Source organism: Nycticebus coucang, chromosome 2 (assembly GCF_027406575.1).
Source record: "Nycticebus coucang isolate mNycCou1 chromosome 2, mNycCou1.pri, whole genome shotgun sequence".
In the NCBI taxonomy this organism is placed as follows: domain Eukaryota; kingdom Metazoa; phylum Chordata; class Mammalia; order Primates; family Lorisidae; genus Nycticebus; species Nycticebus coucang.
In genome coordinates, this window is record NC_069781.1 from 36,140,451 (window position 1) to 36,162,573 (window position 22,123).

Consider the following 22,123-nt stretch of genomic DNA (forward strand, 5'->3'; position numbering starts at 1 on the left):
GTTGATTTTTTTCACATTGTACGTATACAACTACTGTAAAATTTCAAACTATGCCCAAAAGGTGTAAAGCTATAGAGGATAAAATTGCAGCTCTACTCAGAATTCTAGATCTATCTCTCAGGACCACTTCAATCTCCATACCCCGTAACCTTTTGGATGAATACTCAACTGGTAAATACTGCATGATGTCTGGTGGCCAGATCGATGCCAAGGCAATACTGGAAGGGGCATCAGCACCTTGGCTAGCACTACCGCCAGACCCAAAGAGCCAGAATGAATTAAACTGGGATTTTGTACAGAGTGACTAGGGAACTGTTCAGTTGGTGGGCACAGACCCTAATTGTGGAAGAGAGTCAAGGTTCATATCAAAGAGCAAAAGACAAAGACAATGACATAGGCATATGGAACAAATTGAACTGTTGCCTAACACTTAGGAGAAGAAAACACAGACAGAAAGAAGCACAGTTGCCAGTTACAACACATGGAAGCAGGGAAAAAGAGTGCTATGGCCATGGATCTGGTTTCTTGATGCAGCAATGCCCCACAAATGCACTAATAGTAACGCAGTTCCAAATGTGTATTAAATGATCACCCAATCACATAGATTAGCAAAGTAGAACCTCCATAGTTGACCACCTCCCTACACTACCACCTCTTTAAGTTGACCTGATTTTCATAGAACAGACATGCACCACATGTACATAACAGTGCAGTAGACTTAGTTCCTTGACCACTTCTGTACGTTGACCAGTTTATTACAATCTCTTGGGTGGTCAACTTACAGAAGTTCTACTGTATTTTTTTTCTCTTGCGCAGAAAGTCAAGAAGGGCAGGTGTTTTCCCCTTACACTCCTATTTTACTTATAGGTAACTGATTTTTACAGATATTGAAAAAACATAGACACAAATGATTCATATATTTGTATGTATAAATATTTCATATATTATTAAATGGCTGTTGCCCATTAACTGATAGAAATCTGTTTTAAAAGATGAGTCTTATTGTTTTAAAACATAACATAATCAATGATGACAGTGTGTGGGGCCTTGTGCTGTAAGGATGGAAATTTAGCACTTTACAATCCTATTAAATCTCTTATCATCAGAGAAGTTTCCCGTTGGACTAACTTCTATTTTTGGCTACGTATAGTGGCTCACATGTGTACTCCCAGCACAGGTGGGAAGATCGCTTGAGACCAGGAGTTCAAGACCAGCCTGGGTGACATAGGGGAAATCACATATCTATTAATAATAATAATAATAATAATTTCTATTTTTGATCCTATCTATTATTTAGGGGGAAATGTATTCAAATTTTAATGCCTCAAACAATCTGTAAATTGCAAATGCCTCCTGGTTTACTGAGCCTCATTCTTCTGGAAAAGTGATGAAGAGCTCTTTAAGAGATACATGTCTGATTTGAGCAGAAGACAGATGTTTAATTGCATTTACCCCACAAATATCACTAAGCAGTTACTCTGGCCAGGCACTGTGTCCTGTCTATGAGTCAAAGATGACTCAGTGTGATAGGTGCTTAGATGAAGGCTGAAGTCTCTTTCAGATTGACAGCCTTCAGTGTTAGGAAGCAGAGCAGTGGGGAAGGGGGTTTCGTTCATCCTTAACAGCAACTCTGTGGAAGGTACTGTTGGAAGGTACTGCTCTCCAAATGTGAAGTTTGTCAAAATCCATGCCTTTGAGTATCTTACAGCCTAAAAAGCCAAAGATGAGGTTAAACAACTGCCAAATACTTACACTTCAGGGTACTGAGGAGGAAGACAGTCAAAGAACCATTTTACATATAGTTCAAGAAATCTTCTAAAAGTCCTGTTTAATTTGGAGAGCTGCCCCACATGTAGGGAACAAAATCAAACAGAATTGGACCACAGGCAAGCTTTGTGTCTAAAATGGCCAGATTCACGTTATCACAAAAGAAAAGCAAATACCACCAGCCTCTGCTTCTGTGAAACAACCCGCAACATGAAAGCTGAGCTGTAACATGGCCAGGTGAGTAGAGAAAGGTCCTCCAGGGCTGTAAGAAAAGGGGGGATGGTAAAAAATATATATATAACATTATATATATATATATATATATATAAAACAAAAAAGAAAGAGAAGTAAATAAGTGGATTTCAGAGAGAAGGAGGAAAGGAGCTGGAATGGCAACGAAAAATAGTTAAATAAGGATGATCAAGAGCTGATTCAAAAAAAAAATCTCTTACAGGATTTTTACAGGACAGAATATTGGCATTTCCTTTATACAAAGTCCAGAAAAAGGAAAAGAAGGGCAAAGGAGTGGGGATAAAAGGTAAAATTCAGAAAAATAAAATAAGAGAAAGAATATTAAAGGGACAATGAGATAACTATAGATTAATTCACATACCAGAAAAATACTAAAAATACTAAACGGAAGAGAAACAATATAGAATCAGAAGAAGAAAAATGAAAACACTGTAAGTTAAGAAATAAGGAAGTTTAAGGGGTGCCCCCAAAAATTAAGAAATATCACATACATGAATTAAAACACAAAGAGGAAGTACAAACAGTTAATAATTCAGAGGTTTCTGAAAGTTGGGAAATATTGGAATTAGGTGTAGAATTTCTAAAAGACTTTCAAAGGAGAGAATATTTTGGGGGTCTTCAATGAATAAAGCAGGGGAAAAAGCTTTATAAGTGTGAGCTTATGACAAATACGAAAATGTAGAACCTGGGAAGAGATGAGTTTTAACTGGAAGATTCATTGTAGATATGAATCACATGAAGAACAGATGGATTACTGAACATCAATGGATCTCTTCTAAACTTCCCTCATCTCTCAGAAAAAGAAGGGAAATTTGTCACATACATAAAAGTACTTTATTGAGAGGGGAGCCTTTTTTTACTACATATCAACAGTTGAGGATCTGGAGCTAAATTGAAAGTGACTAAGAAATAAGTACGTAAATTCATGCATAGGCACAAGTAACCCCCGCAACTGAACCCAGTAAACCCAACAAGAATTAGGAGGTACTGTTGGGAGGGGAGTTTGAGAAAAATGTTACTAGTAGCGAAACTGTTAAAGATTTCTAATCAGGCAGAGGCAGCAAAATCAAAAGTTCTCACGGCAAAAAAGAAAATTGATAGAGCTTTATGGAAGATGAGCAAATCTCTCATTCCTCAGGGGGGAAGATATTAAGGATGATCATGGAAAAAGAAATTCAGCTCATGTTTCAAGATAGAAGATGACGAGGATACAGATTTTTTTTTTAATGATAGATACCAAGAAAGTCCTCAAGGGGAAATATAAATTATAAGTCTTTACAAAGCAAAATAGATATTCCATGTACAGATATGATTAATGGAAGGCCATAATAGAAAAGCAAAGATAATAGTGCTTTAAAAGAAACAAAAAAATGAGAGTAGATATGCAGAGGGAGAAATTGATGAATGAAAAAAGAACAAAACAAAAATAAATCTATGACCTGTCAACAATTAGGGCATAGAAGACACAAGAGGGTCTTTTGATACATTTAAATAACACGAAAGGAGATTAATATGTTGCCAAAATGAAGACTGGAAAAGGGGGGATCGTTAGAGAACTATTTCAAAAGCAAGAAAAAATAGATTCATAATAAACATAAAAACATAATATTTATAAAACATTATATAAAGAAAAACTCATCTCTTCCCAGGTTCTACATTTTTGTATTTGTCATAAGCTCACACTTACAAAGCTTTTTCTCTGCTTTATTCATTGAAGACCCCCAAAGTACTCTCTCCTTGGAAAGTCTTTTAGAAATGAGTTTAAACAAGTAATGTTTAAAACATTATTTGTAGTGGAGATTTTTATTTAACTTAATCAAATTGTAGAGAAAGTTAACAAAAAGTAAAAGTAGTACATGAATAATGAAATTAATCAGATAAATTAAGGTAAACATTGCAGTTAACATTTCACAGATAATGCATGCCCATTTCAATTAGTGTAATGGACTGTTTACCCCAAATGACAATATTCTAGCATCCAAAACAGGCTATAAACTTAAGCAGCAGATTTTTTTTTATGTGACAGTGCAGTAAACCAAAGCTCAAAGCATTTAAAATTATTAGAAAACAGCCTTCTAGGGCAGTGCCTGTGGCTCAACAGAGTAGGGCACTGGTCCCATACGCCAGAGGTGGCGGGTTCAAACCCAGCCCTAGCCAAAAAAAAAAAAAAAACAAACGAAAACGGCCTTCTATATTAACTCAGGGCGAAATCTAAACCAGTTATATAAATATTAGCTGTTTAGAAAACAAGAACCCAACCTTTCAAAATAATTTACAAGTGGACAAAGCAATAATTATGGTTAAATTAATAATGTCAGTGATCAAATTCTAAAAAGAGAAAATGAATCAGTGTGGAAAAGAGAAAATAATCGTGGGAAATAGGAAGACACAAATTTTATGATTAACACATTAGACATATGTGTGTTATATATTAGGTTGATGCAAAAGTAATTGTGGTTTGGACTATGAATTTTAAATCATTACAACTAGGCTCAAACACATCTTTAATAATCAAAATAGGCCCCATTACAATCAACACATAGTTGCCAATGAGAAATAAATTTGTATATTCCTGTAGCATAAAAATTTGGGCTTCAGGATGTGACAAACATTTGGAAAGTGTTATTTATGTTGTGTGTGTGTTGTGTGTGTGTGTGCGTGCATATGTGTGTATGATAAGCCATCAAAATAATGCAATCAATAAATCCAATAAATCAATAATCCAATTAACAGACAAATCTCTTAAAATCTCATTTAAAAATAAAAAATAAAATTCCAATAAAAAAATGAGCATAACATATGAAAACAGGTTTTTCTTTATGATAAAAATTATACACATAAATAATAATAAATTTGGAAATGTCAATAAAATAGATGATTTTCTACTAAACTGCAAAATATCATATTAAAAATGACAGTAGAAAATTCAAATAAACCAAAAGGCAACAAACGCAGATATCATGTGCCTACTACCACACACAGCAGAGAATATCATTTAAAAACATGTCTGAACTGAATGATTCACTAAGATAATATTTCATAGATTTAAGAAACAGTTCCAACAATATAAATATCTTATTCTGATAAAAGGAAATGATAATAAGTGGCCTGATTCTGTACCAAAGAGTATTTATTTCATAATTCAAGGTTAGCTATTTAAAAAAGAATTTCTGCTTCTTGTTAGATATTTGTCCTAAAAACCATGCCAAGAAATTTTCCTATACTATCACAATTAATTTAAATATCATGAGCATCTAAAACAGTGATCACAAATTGTAATGCCAGACAAGTAATATTAATGAACAGGGTGATACTTGGCACAGAGGCAGCTGCTTCCCCTGGAAAGGCACCAAGTCCTAGCCCACCCAGAGAGGCAGCCACTCCTCAGCTCAGACAGATTGCTGCCTTTCAGGAATAGAGTCCTAGCAGATGTTCTGTTTATTTTTAATTTTTGTCATCCATTAATTTTTAAACATCGTCCTAGAAGATTATTAAATATCTTGCCATAGGTCATAAGAAACATATATGCTGCAAAACTGTAGGCCACTCTTCCAACTTTTGTTCTAAAGAAACAAAAAAAAAAGGTGGGGGGCATTTCTGAAGATACAGATAAGATGTTAAAATGCATCTAAAAAGGATAAGTGGAATATTTCTAACCTGATAAGGGCTATCTAAATATGTGTACACCAAGAAGACCTGAAAAGCGCAGTCAGGAAGCTTCATTTAAAGTGACAACCAGAAAATAATAAACTATTTTCTTTTGTCAATTGAACATTTACAAAAACAAATTATGCATTTGAGCACAAAAAAAAAAACACATTTTTTTAAATAAAAACACAACTTTCATAGTCTACTTCCTCTAATAGAATTAGAAACAAATAACAAAATGATAATAATTCTTAATCCTATATTGAAGCAGTACCCGGAGCCCCATAAATGCATCGATGAACAGTTATGATTCAATAAAAAACAATTAAAAAAAAGAAGTATCATGCTCAAAAAAATTGTAAACAAAAATTAACAAATTCTTAATCACTTAAAAATTAAAAATAACTCCAAGATCAAAAAGGAAAACAAATTGAGATTATAAGCCACCTAACAACTTTTAAAAGAAAGCTTAACACTGAAAAATAGTTTATACTATATTCAGTGGAATATAGTCATGTACCACGTAACAAGGTTCTGGTCAATGACAGGTTGCATGAAGGATGGTGGTCCCATCAGATTACAATACTGTATTTTTACTACATCTTTTCTGTGTTTAGATATATTTAGATATACAAATAGCATTGTGTTCCAATGGCTACAGTATTCAGTGCAAGAACTTGCTATGCATATTTCTGTTTGTTTTTTGTAGAGATGGGGTTATCACTATGTTGCTCAGGCTGGTCTCAAACTTCTGGCCTCAGGTAATCCATGTCAGCCTCCAAAAGTGCTGGGATTATTGGCATAACCCACAATACCAGGCCTGTATTTTTAACTTTTTTTTTTTTTTTTTTTTTATTGTTGGGGATTCATTGAGGGTACAATAAGCCAGGTTACACTGATTGCAATTGTTAGGTAAAGTCCCTCTTGCAATCATGTCTTGCCCCCATAAAGTGTGACACACACCAAGGCCCCACCCCCCTCCCTCCATCCCTCTTTCTGCTTTTCCTCCCCCCCATAACCTTAATTGTCATTAATTGTCCTCATATCAAAATTGAGTACATAGGATTCATGCTTCTCCATTCTTGTGATGCTTTACTAAGAATAATGTCTTCCACGTCCATCCAGGTTAATACGAAGGATGTAAAGTCTCCATTTTTTTTAATGGCTAACTAGTATTCCATGGTATGTATTTTTAACTTTAAATGCCTCTATTCTTGAATTAAAAAAGTTTGAACACAAACATGTCCTCATGAAAAAAAAAAGAAAACTAGAAAGAGGTGAGGAGAGACCTAGAAAGAATTAACAAAATAAAAATTAAAATTGATGAGAAATCTTTATATTAGTACAAAAGATATTACATGCAGCTGAAGAGTGATAAATTTCTAGGAAAAATAATATCATTTGCCAAAATTGGCCCAGAAGATTTAAAAGTGGAATAGAAGATACTGGAAAAGTGATTAAAGAATTACAATTTTTTTTTTAAAGTGACAGGCCCAGATAGTTTAATACCTGCAAACTGCAAACTCAAATGGGAAAACCAAAGACTAATCATTTCAACTGAAATGGATCTAAAAATATTTCTTATGAAAGTCTGTTGCTTTCTGTACTTTTAAGAATGCATTTTGTCTTGTTTTGAAAATACAATTAAATCTCTCTCGACTGAATTATAGGGGAAGAACATGATCAGATCTTTACTTTTTAAAATGCCCTAAATGAATTGAATCAATGAAAAGAGACCTTCCACACATTCCCGATCACATCCACCCATGAACTCACCCTAGGGTCCTACATTCCCCCTGCCTTCTCTCTTACCCACGCTTTCTTGTCATGCTAAAGAGCATCACCTCCACTTGCACCTCACACCACAATCCCTTTTGCCTCCTTAAGGCCGTAAGGGCATTGTCCCAAAAATTTTCTCCTCTCTCCTGCATCAACAATTTTTCTAATTCTCCAGGATCATTTATGTCAGCAGAAAGCTTGTGCTTCTTTTCCCCGTCCAAATTAAAAAGATACGTGTGTGTGTGTTTGTGTATAATGTGTATAGACACTTATTCATCTAGAATGAATGAATACTGTCCCCTCCATCACTATCCCAGTTTCCTCCTCTTTTTATAACATAATCCGCTACAGAGCTGCCTTCAGTTTCTCTCTTCCCATTCTTCCCCGAATCTGCTCCACTCAAGCCCTTGGCTCCAACATGTCACAGGAATTACCCTCCAGAAGTCACTAGGGACCTAAGGCCGATGGCCAATCTGCAGGCTTCATTTTATTTGATCTGTTAGAAGCATTCGACATACTTGATCACCCCGCCCTTCTTGAAATACTTTTCTTATTTACTTGGCTTCTAGAACTCATCACAGCTGGTTCTTATTTATCTCTGGTTATTTCTTCTTAGTTTCTTTTTGCTAGTTCTTCCTTGCCTGTGCCACCTCCAAATGCTGGTGTGCTCCAACATTGGACTTCTTCTCACCTACAGTCATCCCATTGTGATCTCACTGGGTCTCCTTAAACACCGCATTTAGGCTCATGGCTCCCAAGACTGTGTCTCCAGCGCAGATCTCATTCCTGAACTCCAGAGGATCCACCTGCCTAGTTGACATGTACATTTGGTAATTATAAATTATCTCACTTTCAACATTCATAAATTAGACTCTTAATAGTTCTCCCTTACCTCAAACCTGATTTTCTTACAGTTTTCTTATCTCAATTAATGGCTGCTCCATCAGAGTAAAGCCAGGGTGGCAACCCTGACTCTCCTTTCCTAGCAACCATATCGGAGCTACCAGCACATCTTGTCAGTTCCAGCTTCGAAACATATCAAGATCCAGCTAATTCTCTTACAAGGGTATATGTGAAACTTGGTAAACGGTCTGTGAAGCTAGTGAATGATGCCCCATGATCATATCAATGTACACAGCTATGATTTAATAAAAAAAAAAAAAGAGAAAAAAAAAAAAAGATCCAGCTAATTCTTCCCCCACTATTGCTACCACCTCAGTTGAGACTTGTCTTTCCTCTCTTCTGGGTGTTCGAAACAGCCTCCTAACTGGCCTTTTTTGCTTCCATCCGCATCTTGTGTTAGTCCATTCTCAACACAGCCCTGTGACAGTCCTATTAAAACATCAGTTATATCATGTCACTTCTCTGCTCAAAACCCAACAATGGCTTTCCATTTCATATAAAGAAGAAACAGAATGCTTACAATGACCTGCACAATTCTATTTTCCCCTAAATCCTCCCTAAATCTTCTCTGACCTCATCTCCAACTCTCTTGCCCCTTGTCCCCTCCTCAGATGCGTCAGACACAATCTCACTTCAATGATGCTGGACTTGTTGTTCCCTATACGTGGAATGCTCTTTACGCAGCTGGCTACCTCCTTCCCTTTCTGCAGATCTTTACTCAAATAACATCACCTTCTCCGAGAGGCTATTCCTGACCTTCCCTGCTTTATTTTTCTACCTTTACACTCAGTGGTATATAATATCCCATGTCTGTTACTGATTTATTGTATTGATTATGTCTATTTCAACAGAATGTAACTGTAGAATGTTGTTCTTTTTTTTTTTTGAAATAGCGTCTCAAGCTGTTGCCCTGGGTAGAGTGCTGTGGCATCACAGCTCACAGCAACCTCAAACTCTTAGGCTTAAGTGATTGTCCTGCTTCAGCCTCAGCCTCAGCCTCCCAAGTAGCTGGGGTTATAGGTGCCCACCACAACACCTGGCTATTTTTTTGTTGTCATTGTTGCAGTTGCCATTGTTGTTTTAGCTGGCCCAGGCTGGGTGTATGTGGCCAACGCCCTACCCACTGAGCAACGGAATGTTGTCTTGATTCACTACTAAGACTTTAGCATCTAGAATAGTCCCTGGAACATAGCCAGTATTGCGGAGTGTTGTTCAGTTTTTTATGGATAAGTAAGTAGCTCCTTTAATTAGTAAGTCAAGATTTTGCATGCAAATATACTTCTAAAATAAATGATAGATATATAAAATACTGATCTTTCTTATACCATGAACTATCTCAAAAACATTTTCTAAATAATTTACAGAGTACTAATTTTATCTCGGTTGTTACATAAATCAGCACATTTTCTTAATTTGTGACAGAATTGGGAGCTTTTAATATTAGCTAATGAGCTTCATTCTTTTAAGCAGAGTGGTTTCTTGGGAGGTTTGCTGATTAAAAAAAGAGAGAGAGAGAGATGAATACCTGAACTGCTTTGTTAAACACTCACTACGTGCAAGGCGCAGTGCTAAACTAGCTTCTCACTCAGAGTGAGAGCCAGGCCTTGGTCATACTGTGACAAAGGTATTGGAATGTCATTCTGAGTGGTCTCCTGGTCACCATTTCTTCCTCTCTATTGTGCATTTAACTTGCTTCCAGATGCAGATTTCTAATTATGTCATTATGTTGCTCAGAAATTGTCACAGCGCCCCTTTTCCTCCTAAAATGATATTCAATGTCATAAAACAGTTGTTAAGGCCTCTCTAATTTAATTGTAACCACTTTTTCTATATTATTTTTTAATATTTTTCTACCCTGCTCTCAAAGGGATTGTTGTGCTAACCACGCCCTCTGACATTTTCCACCTCCTTACCCTGCTTCCCAACATTCCGGAATCTGGAAGATTGTTTAGAGCTCATGTCCAGGCGAGCAGTTTTATGATCGGCACAGACAATTGTTGTATTTTGTGCCCTCTGATCTGGGCCCTAAATTTTTATTAAAGTAATTCAGATTACTTTTCTTCTTTTTCATATTCGAGTTGCTCTGTGAGCTTACACTGAGTTTATATGGAGCTAAACACTACAAGTCTCATTTATATGTCAAGCTAGTTTCACACATTCTTAGTAAGATTTGTGAACTCAATGCAACCCTATGCATTTGGCCATCTTAATCACTGCCTTTCCTTTTGAAAATGACATATCTCCTGATTATACCATCTCCTCATCTCCTCTCCACTTCTGGTACCACGTTAGCCTTTGCACCCCTAAGCCCTTCATAAAACAAGCAGAGAGAGGGAGGATGCGAGAGTGAGAGAAAAGGAAAGAGCACCATTCCTCACACGCGGAATTATGTTCAGCTGCCTCCTCCTTCCGAACTATTTCCTATATAGCTAGTAAGGGAAAAAAATCATTCTCAAATCAAATCTAATGATCACGTCTCTCCCCAGACAAAATCTCCTCCCTGGCTCCCCACGGCCTTCATGGTGGCCTGAGATCAGACGTGATACATCCCCCATCATCATCTGAAGCCTGTTTTTCCTCTCTCGTCAGCACACAGCTTGCACACTCTGTCTCTGGCCTTTGCACACGTATCTTTCTGGGCTGACAGCATCATTTCTCAGCTTCTCTTCCTGGCTTACTGTAATTCCTTTTCAAGACTCAGGTCTGGCCCCTTCTAAGGATACCTCCTTGGCACCCCTGGAGTAGAATAAGCGGGCGCCCTTGCTCCTCTGTTCCAGTAGCACCATTCACCTCTGTCATGATGTTCATTATGACACTTTGAATGGCCTTTCTTTCTCCCCAAATGTAGGCTTTGAGCACCTCAAGACCAATGAGATTGTCATTCATCTCTGCAACCCTAGTGCTAAGAACCGTGCCTGGTATTTCTATCAGTTTATATTGCCAATAAAAATTATACCTGCTTTGTTTGGTATGTTTATTCAAGAAGATTCCTGGGCAAGATAAAAAGAAAGAAAGAATGTGCTAAGATTCCTTTTAAGCAAAAGCAAGGTTTTAGCTTTCTCATCTTGTAACTAAGGTAATGGGCACTTAAACTTTGATACGGTTTGTCATCCCATTCCTGAAGGTGACTATAAGTAAAGTTGTTATTAAGATTATTTTAATTTACCTTCATCATAAGACTAAAAATAAAACAGGCACAAATAATCTGTCATAAATGGTGATTCCCTGGGACCCAGTTGTTTGAAATAAGCACTGTTTTTTCTAAAAGTATCCAATATCCTCAATACTACTATGAAATCAATATATAATCACCTACACATTCACATGAATGGTAAAACAACTATAGTCCAGAAAGTAGAAGGGTAATGCAATGGTACATTTAAAAACTATTAAGAAAAGAGTATAATTGTCTTACCACAACAAATAAGTAAGCGAGGATGTGCTAATCAGTTCGATGTAAGCAGTTAACATTGTATATCAAATCAGTACACTGAACCCCATAAATGCATCAATGTAAACAGTTATGATTTAATAAAAAAAACTGGACACTCCAAAATCCCAAGAGCCAAAAAAAGAAAAAGAAAGAGGGAGAGAGAAAGAAAATTGGAGGTATTTAGATCCTCATTTTCTTTCTTTGACAAATTAGTGCTTCAAAGACAACTGAGCACTGCACTTCTGTCATGGCTGTCCTGGGTATTACTCAAAGCCAATAATCAGGCCTGGAGCAGCAGCTCACATCTACAATCCTAGCACTCTGGGAGGCTGAGGCAGGTGGATTGCTTGAGCTCAGGAATTCCAGAATAGCCTCAGCAAGAGTGAGATCCTGTCTCTACTAAAAAGAAAAAAATTAGCTGGACATGGTGGCAGATGCCTGTAGTCCCAGCTACTTGGGAGGCTAAGGCAAGAAGATCACTTGAGCCCAGGAGTTTGAAGCTGTTGTGACCTGTGACTCCATGGCACTCTGGCCTGGGCTACAGAGTGAGACTGTCTCAAAAAAAAAGAAAAAGAAAAAAGCCAATAATCAGGAATAGGTTTTACTGGAATGAGGCAGCTGTATAGTTTCTGAAAGATTTCTGAAGATTTCTAATGCCCTTTTTCTGTGAAGGTTTAAATCTGTAGTTAGAGGTCATCTCTGAAGGGTCCACCCACTTAAAAAATCTATCATGATTAAGCCCCAAATATACTTAAAATCATGAAGAGCTCCTGTGTTCCACAACTTTCACCTTATTTTCCTAATTCATACATTGACCAAAAGAAACTAACCTTTACTACTAACCATTTTATTACCTAGATTATGTCAGCAAATGTGTGTGTCTATGGTTGTTCTAACAAATCTAAAAGTACATTTCTTATCGGAAACACAATTAGAGTCACCTTTCTCTTGCAGTTGCCCAGGTAATTATCAATTGATTAATCTGTATATATTTAATGATTTGACTCCTTACTTCTGTAAAGAAGCAGAAAACGGTTTTAAAATCTAAGATAGCTGAGACTTCATTACTTTTTGCAAAATAGAATTTATTTTATGTGGTAGAGTCCCACTGGGAAGTGCTAACATGAATAATTACTATTACACGCAATCTACCAAAATGAACAGTTTAATTAGATTTAGTGATAGTAGCATTTTCAAATGTGATTTATATTTATATCCCTAATTAAAATTAGTATGTACTTGATACTTTTTGACTTTTTTATGTCTCTTCTGTGGTAACATAACTTCTATATGCATTTGTAAATTACAGAATGTTTGTGATAGGCAATGGGTGAATGTATTTTATTGTGAGCCCAAGCTTGGGCTATGCGGTTCTTCAAAATACTGACTATGTTACGTTCTATATTTCAATTTATTTTTGTTTTAATTTCAAATGTGTCTGGAGTAACTGCTATGGGTTGTTGGTGTGAATGCCGGGGCTACAGAGAGACAGCCTTGTAGCCTTCAGGGATTAGCTCACTCCTATAATGTTCAGAAATGAGGGCAAGAAACAGACTACACAGCATGGGATGGTGTGTAGCAAAGTTCTTTATTTGGGGTCTGATTTTATACACTTCTAGTCACATACACAATCTATCATCTGTTAATTTCAGCATTACTTCATTTTACCTATCTGAAACTAACTTGTAAGGAAATATCCTATTACCACATCAACACAATCACTTCTGCAGTAAACATTCTTTTCCAGACACTGACTAATCTCTTGAGTGGGTATCTAAATAAAGATCACAAAGAAGAAAACAGCCACAGGGAAACAGAGTTAATGGAAGAGTACCTTTAAGCGTTCACTCAGTTTACCCAGCATGAAGTAACGACTGTGTTTCTACACGGGGCAGAACATATAGACCTCTGACAATATGTTTTTAACATACGTCAACCCTCTGGCCCATATCTCTGAGGAGGGGCAGCATGCCCTTTGGCCTCAGACTTGACGGGGTGCACAACTTCAGAGAATCGGCTTGTGCAATTTTAACCCCAGGCAAGCCAGCTCTGTGTGTGCCTCAGGGGGGCCCAGGTTCCCTAAGCCTCTGCAAGAATAGCAAGCCGTTTTTAACTCACACTGAGTTCACTTTGTGTGCTTCATGTAGGATATGTTTATTTCTAAATATTATCCTACAATGGATTTACCATAATGTAATACTTTCTGTCTCCAACTAGGAAAAATTATTTCACTTTGTCACCCTGGGTAGAAGGCTGTGGCATCATAGCTCACAGCAACCTCAAATGCTTGGGCTCAAGAGATCCTCTTGCCTTAGCCTCCTGAGTGGCTGGGACTACAGGAGTGTGCCACAACATCCAGCTATTTTTAGAGACAGGGTCTCACTTTTGCTCAGGCTGGTCTTGAACTCCTAAGTTCAAGTGATCCACCCTCCTCCACCTGCCTCGGCCCACCAGAGTGCTAGGATTACAGGTATGAGTCACTATGCCTGGCCATAAGAAAAATTTTAATGAAGGCCTTGGAAAAGTGACCTGTAAATGGTCTTGATAAAAACAAAATTTTAAACTTAAATGACATTAAATAATAGCTACAATGTCTGGAATATTTGTTCCATATCAGAAGGTGTGGTATGTTCTTTACATCAGTTATTTCCAACACTTGTAATAACATATTGTTTTTCCCATTTGCTGATAACAAAACTGAAGTATGGAGTTAAGTAAACCGTTCAAGGTCAGTGAGTGCAAGTAGCTAGGCCAACATTCAAATTTATTTCTGGGTTTTTATTCTAACACAAGGTCTCTTTAAGATACCACAAGTTCATATATTACCTCTTATTGTCTTATATTCCCAGACTCAAGAAAGACAGAGGCCATGACCAAGCCATATCAATCTAGTTTTCCTGTCTGATCCACATCAGAACATATGTTGAAATTGCCCTAGTTCTCAGGGTTAGAAATCAGTATATCATTTTGTTAGTAATGTTCCTTTATTTGACTTCTAGCAAAAGCTCTCTCTAGAGCCAAGGCCAATAGTTTTTCTCTAATGACTTAGAGGAAGAGTAGCCAGAGGCTATGCTGAGAACTGCAAGTTGACATATCATCTTTTTCTTAGTTCCACAGTTGATACCCAACAGGCAGCTTCCACTGGCCTCATGGGCACAGATAAGGTAATTGTTTCCACTCTACAAGAAGAAACACTGGTAATGAGATTTGGCTATTTTCTAATGCTGTGAATGCAATTTTTAAGCAATTATAAAAGTATATGCATATTTATTAAAATGTACTCCTTGCACCAAAAACAAAATATTTTTGAGCAAATTTAGTGGCCAGCAAATGCATTTAACAATGAAAATGGGATATGTTAAAGCTGCTGAGAACCTCCACAGTTTGAGAAATTGTGATAATATATAATTAGTAGTTTGTAACAGAAAACAGTTAATACATCTCTTAACTAGGAATTATAAAATTTAGAGTAAGGGCTGAGCTCAGTGGCTGACACCTGTAATCCCAGAACTCTGGGAGGCCGAGTTGAGTGGATTGCTTGAGCTCAAGAGTTCAACACCAGCCTGAGCAACAGCAAGACCCTCTCTACTAAAAATAGAAAAACTAGCTGGACATCTTATAGTCCCAGCTACTCAGGAGGCTGAGCAAGAGGATTGCTCAAACCCAAGAGTTTGCAGTTGCTATGAACTATGACACCATGGCACTCCACCCACGGCTATAGAGTCACATTGTCTCAACAACAACAACAACAACAAAAAAAAAGATTTAGAGTAAGATTAACAGTCCAGTACCTGGCCAGGATGTTAGAACCTGAGGATAAGACCTTATTAGTTCAATGAAATAGAACTCTACTTCCAGAAAGAGTCCAGTTTATTAATTCCTAAATTTCTTATTTATAAGAAATTATAGGTAATATCATCTTTAATAATTAGAGTTCATTTTTATTAAGATAGTGATGAAAAGACAAACACTCCTTCTCGTCTTTGGCCTCACCTTTGTTCCTCACTTTCTGCCTTTGCTCCTCTTTGACAGGTTTCTAGCCAATACCACTTTCAGAGGCCTCAGTGGTTCCATCAAAGTAAAAGGTTCCACCATCATCAGCTCAGAAAACAATTTTTTCATCTGGAATCTGCAACATGACCCCATGGGGAAGCCAATGTGGACCCGTTTGGGCAGCTGGCAAGGGGGCAAGATTGTCATGGACTATGGAATATGGCCCGAGCAGGCCCAGAGACACAAAACCCATTTCCAACACCCAAGTAAGCTACACTTGAGAGTGGTTACACTGATCGAGCATCCATTTGTCTTCACAAGGGAGGTAGATGATGAAGGCTTATGCCCTGCTGGCCAACTCTGTCTAGACCCCATGACAAATGACTCTTCCATACTGGACAGCCTTTTTAGCAGCCTCCATAGTGGTAATGATACAGTACCCATTAAATTCAGAAAGTGCTGCTATGGATATTGCATTGATCTGTTGGAAAAACTAGCAGAAGACATGAACTTTGACTTTGACCTCTATATTGTTGGGGATGGAAAGTATGGAGCCTGGAAAAATGGGCACTGGACAGGGCTGGTGGGTGACCTCCTGAGTGGGACTGCCCACATGGCAGTCACTTCCTTCAGTATCAACACCGCACGAAGCCAGGTGATAGATTTCACCAGCCCTTTTTTCTCCACCAGCTTGGGCATCTTAGTGAGGACCCGAGACACAGCAGCTCCCATCGGAGCTTTCATGTGGCCACTCCACTGGACGATGTGGCTAGGGATCTTTGTGGCTCTACACATCACTGCCATCTTTCTCACTCTGTACGAATGGAAGAGCCCCTTTGGAATGACTCCCAAGGGGCGGAATAGAAGTAAAGTCTTCTCCTTTTCTTCAGCCTTGAATGTCTGTTATGCCCTCTTGTTTGGTAGAACAGTAGCCATCAAACCCCCAAAATGCTGGACTGGAAGGTTTCTAATGAACCTCTGGGCAATTTTCTGTATGTTTTGCCTTTCTACATATACTGCTAACTTGGCTGCCGTCATGGTAGGTGAGAAGATCTATGAAGAGCTTTCTGGAATACATGACCCTAAGGTAATACTTCCTTTTACTCCAGTTTTTTCTGTTGCCCATTGTAACTCCATACGTTGTGTCATATGTTATAGTGTGTCTGTGTTCTTCCATCTAACACAAGAATATTCTCTCATCCAACTGAAGAGACTAGTCTAAAATCCTGTGTACTAAATGCTATTAAATGAAACAAAATGAGTAAGAAGGTTCAAAGGTGTTTTTTAACAGAGAATGTCTTTCTGGTAGAAATGTCTGTTCAACTTTTCCTTGTGTTATGTGGACATCTGATAGAATGGCTATCAGGGAATAGTCTTATAAGGCATTTTTACCCAAAACGGCCCTTAAAAACTGATGAATTACTTCTCTTGGGAATTAATGGAAATAAATGGGGTGGGGGGGCCTATATTTTAAATAGTGAATAATTTTACCCATTTAAAAACATGATAAAATGTAAAGAACTAATATTTTAGTATAAGTGCCCAAAGTCAGATTCTAGGAAACTCAGTAGGTATGGAGGAAGCCATAGGAACTGAGGTAGTAAGATTAGCTGTACAGCTGGCCATCTGCAGTTAGAAGGGGAAGCCAACAGTCCCAGGACATCCAAGAAAACTCTATTCAGACTGCCTTTGCTCTCATAGACATCCAACCCTAAGAGTGGAAAGGAGAGGGGCATGGAGTTCAGGTAAACAGGTAAAGCAGTGGTGATACTCGGGTAAGTACAGCCAAGAGTCATGTCTGCATTCTTACTGGATTAAACTATGGCCCCTGCCAGTGACTCGGGGTCCCATGCAGTGGAATTAAAGAGGAGGGGGATGTCAAGGCCCAAGGCAATTGGAAGGGAACTCAAGAGAATAGTGAAGTCCTAATGGGGAACAGAATGAACATCTCAAGCAGAAGTGCATTTTGATGTGTAGATACATCTAGAAGAGATTGGCGAAAGCTTTAACTCAATGAGAATACTCAAGACACACCAGTCCAGGACACACCAGGACGTACCATGTTTAATGCAACTCAAGCTAAGTAGAGCCTTTCAAATTGTAAAACACTCCCAACGCCTTTTGAATGCCCCTTGTCACACCAAGTCTCAATGTATTGAACCATTTTACTATAAATTTCTATAAACATTTAAAGTTAATTTCATATAACATGAAGGAATAGGACATTTGTAACTATCTTTAGCAAACGATAAAGTAGCCCAGAGGGCTGGTGGCAGCTTTAGAGAATTCTCATCGATGGCTTCTATTTAGGATATAAGTTCTGTTTTGCAACCAATAGAACTGAAGAAATTTGACCCCTATACTGCAAACTTCCTGAGAAGTGATGTGAACCTCAAGAGAGGATTTAGCTAACAATGCCTCACTGACTAAGCAAGGAATTTTGTTGCTTTTTAATGAATATTCAGGGCTTTATGTTATGAGCTGAAATTCAGTGAACACAAATAAACTCATTTGCATAAATAAATGTATCATCCTAAAGAGAGATGTTGGTGATGCTTCAGCATCCACATTCTGCACCAGCATTAGCAGCCTCTGTTTATTCTTTGTCCCGATAGTCCTGTAAATCTCCTGAAGATTCACAGTCTTGCTAAAGAATTACTCAGACTTTTTATGAGAATCTTGCCAAAGTGACTCCCAAATTATAAACTCAGTCCAATCTAGTACCAATAAACAACCTAACACAGGCTAGTGGTGTTGCAGATTCCAGACCATTATCTTATATTAAAAAAACTGAACACAATCCTAAGTAGAGTTTCATTTATCAGAACTGAGGATTGCCAAAATCCAGTCGTGGATGCCATGCGTGAAAAACATGAAACAGTGATTATACTAAAGAATTAAAAAGAAAATCATAAATATAAACTATACACTGTAGTAAAACTATTTTTAAGCACAAACAAATGATCGTTCTATCTCCAACTCCACCAGAAAAGAGATAAAATTTGTAGAAATTTAACCCAGCCACAAGACAAAGACAGAAAACTAGACCAAGTCAACATTGCATTACAATAAGTCCATTCTTAATGAACTTAGACAAGCCTAAATCTAACCCATTTTCAATTTGAGATAATAAATGAATTTCCACTAAGATTCCCAACAATCCATATACCTGTACCAATGTTGTTTCTATCTTAAAATGTCTCACTTAGAGGCTTTTGTTTTCCCATAAAAAGATGCCTAGAGTACTTGGCTAAGCAGTACTTACTGGACTTTTGGAGAATAAAGTTAGTGATGGAATTTTTTTGATTTTCATCACATATGTGGCATTATTTAGACTACATAATGTCCTTGATCTTCCACAGAGAGATAAAATTAAAATGATTTCCATACCTTTTCAGTCACTCAGTATCTATTCTTAAATATACTTGTGTGAGTGCTTTTCTCTCCTGCCAATGCTGAGTCCCTTGAGGAGGAATATATCTTTTTCTTACACTGAGGGATGTGGAGAAATTCAGAGGTTAATAAGTCAAATTATTTGATTTCAATCTAGTAGGGAAGAAGAGGCTTAAACAAAAGAAGAAGCAGTTTGAAAAGTTATAAATATGCCAAAATGTAGAAACAGAAGAAGAACTGTTAAAAGTTCAAAGAAAGGCCGATCACCTTCAACTCAGTACATCAGGGGAAAGCTTAATTAACAAGGTAAAATTCAAGCTTATTATCAAAGAATAGTCAGAATTTGAACATATGTATCAGGAAGGAAGAAATTATCCTTCCAGTGGAGGAGCAGAATTAACTACTTGGAGATGAAAAGTATAAAGCACACTTAAGATGTCATGAAGAATTCAATTTAACAACAGTATACATTACAGGAAGGGAAGGAGGTAAGATCCAAGTCAGGAAAAAAGTAAGTTTAGTTGAGAAAAGAGAGAATCTTTAATGTCAGGCTAAGAAAAGTGAACTTCAGTAGAGATCTACTGTGATCTTGAACAATGGAGCAGTGCAGCGTAGCGGTCTCCATGTGAAATGACAGTTCTGCAGGGGCAGGCAAACAAGAGAAAGAAAATCAACAGAGTTGAAGTTACAGCTGCAATCACTGCTAGAAAGAAGAAAGGATGCAGGAAATACAGGGGTGATCAAATGAGTAGGATCTGGCAATTAATTGAATGGGAGAGATAACAAAAACTCCTACCTACAAAGCTATAGGACTGAGTATCCGAGAAGATGATGGCCCCATTAAGGAAGCAGAAAAGACGGTTTGTAGGTGAGAAAATACAGAGACCGGTTCAGTTTCATTCATGGCATTTTAAAGAAATTTAGTAAATGTAGAATATAAATGTCTTAACGCAATAACTAAGAAAATGCCAGGAAGGCCATGTTAACCAGTGTGATGAAAATGTGTCAAACTATTTATAAAACCACTGTATGGTGCCTCATGATCGCATTAATGTACACAGCTATGATTTAATAATAAATATATATAAATAAAATAAAATAAAATCTATTTTGAACATTCAGGTGAAATCCAGCAGGCATTTAGGAACAGGAGTGAGATTGAAGTCAGCAGGAATCCTAGGTGGGAGGCAATGCTGTGTATTAAAGCCCTAGGGGGTGTCAGATCCCCAAGGGAGAAGGTGATAGGGAGGAAATTGCTGTTTGAAAGAGAGCAGCAGGAAGAAGGAGTCCCAGGGTATGGGAGTACAGATTTACAGAGAGAGGATGCGAAAGATAAAGAGGCAAAGGTGAGTCCCTTGAGGGACTGTCACCCTGTAGCAGTCACCCAGGCCACGAGCGCCACTCTGTAGACTGGGTTTTGATTTTCTGAGAAGACTGGGGTCAGCCTGCCTGCCTCGCTGCTTGCCGGTATTTATCAGAAAGGATAGAAGTAGCTCCGTGCAAGGACCATGAGAATCAGTGTGGGGGGTGTGTGTGTCTCTGTGTGTGTGTTTTAAGGTCTGATGAAACTAAGTTTGTATGATTTACTTTTCTCCTGTATGTTTCAAAATTTTCCTTTTTCAAATTCATACTGATAACATTTTAGTTTGGATGAGGGAGAACACTTTGTTTACATAGAAGGCAGAGATCTCTGTGAATCTTTTGGGACATTTATTGGGAGTTTTGCCATAAGCTGAAATATCCTCCAAATCTGAAGGAGAAGTGACATTTTGTACGGAGTATCGGCCACACTCTGAAGACTCCTTTTCTCTTCACATCCTTCCATCCCACTCATCTACTGGATATAGGACGGTTCATCATTTTCACCCTGCGTGTTATAACTGTGTGCCCTAAAACTTGGAGAATAACTACTTCCAGACTACTCTAGAAGCATTTTTATCAAGAAATGTGGTCCAAGATGTTGGTACCATTAGCTCTTAGAAGCCATCGAGGCAACCCAAATCTGAAAAAGAGATGCCCCCAAAGTTCTCTCTACTCTTTTCCTAAAATGGCTTCTTTCTCATATTTTAAATTATAATAACAGTGTTTTCTTATTTTTTGTGTGTAGTTTCTGTTTCTAGCCCCAAATTTTGGTTATTCTCTCACATTAGTCTTAGAATATAAACACACTTCTGCTTCTCTGGCAGGACATACTTGAATGAAAATCTGTGGACTTAAAAGGTAGGATTTGTGATATTCTGTGTTTAGACACAGTCTCTCTACAAACTGAGTCCTGGCTGCATAAGTCTGTAAGCCTGAGAGCAGATAACTAACAATGAACGTAATAGCTCCATTTTTCTTCTTGATCATAATTGTTTAGCATGCTGGCTATACATTTAACACAATTAATAAAACCGTTAAGATTAAAAGGATGAATATTTTATCACCATTTCAGGGCTGAGATTCATTGGCTTCAACAAACTACTTTGAATCAGAAATAAACTTAAAAGCAAAAGGCTGTGGAAGACAGACGAGCTTATGATTCACTGCATGTTGCAGCAGCTAAGGGAGGCTGAAATCTTTTTTCCTGATAGGGGGTCAGAGGAAAGAAATAATCTTGTTGCTGGCTGCTCCTGCAGATAACCCCAAGGGAGAGGAACTGGCCTGCTGTGCAAATGAAATTCAAGAGGATGGTTCTATCCTTGCTTAACTATTTTTGCCAGAATAATTTATTCTACACTAAAAGTAATATGTGTAGCTTCTCGAAGCCTCCCACCAACTCATCTGAGAAAGCTCCATGCTTCAGAGTGGGTGTGCTTTTGAAGCATGAAAGCAAGAATTTATGAATGATGTATTTAATAGAGTTTATTGAGGTATTTCCCAACATAAAAAAAAAATTAGCACTACTCATTATAGCAGATGCTGAAAATAGGCAGCTGGAGGCAGGCACCCGTTGCCTCATCATTCAAAGTCATT

The 22,123-nt window shown here is 37.7% G+C and overlaps 1 protein-coding gene across 1 annotated transcript in view; it reads left to right on the forward strand.

Moving 5' to 3' along the window:
- The window catches only part of GRIN3A (glutamate ionotropic receptor NMDA type subunit 3A), a 196,118-nt gene that overhangs the window by 64,535 nt on the left and 109,460 nt on the right, over nucleotides 1-22,123 (forward strand). The window contains exon 3 of the mRNA XM_053577442.1: nucleotides 15,815-16,862. Coding sequence (XP_053433417.1) covers nucleotides 15,815-16,862 — 1,048 coding nt within the window. The remainder of the gene's footprint in view (nucleotides 1-15,814; nucleotides 16,863-22,123) is intronic.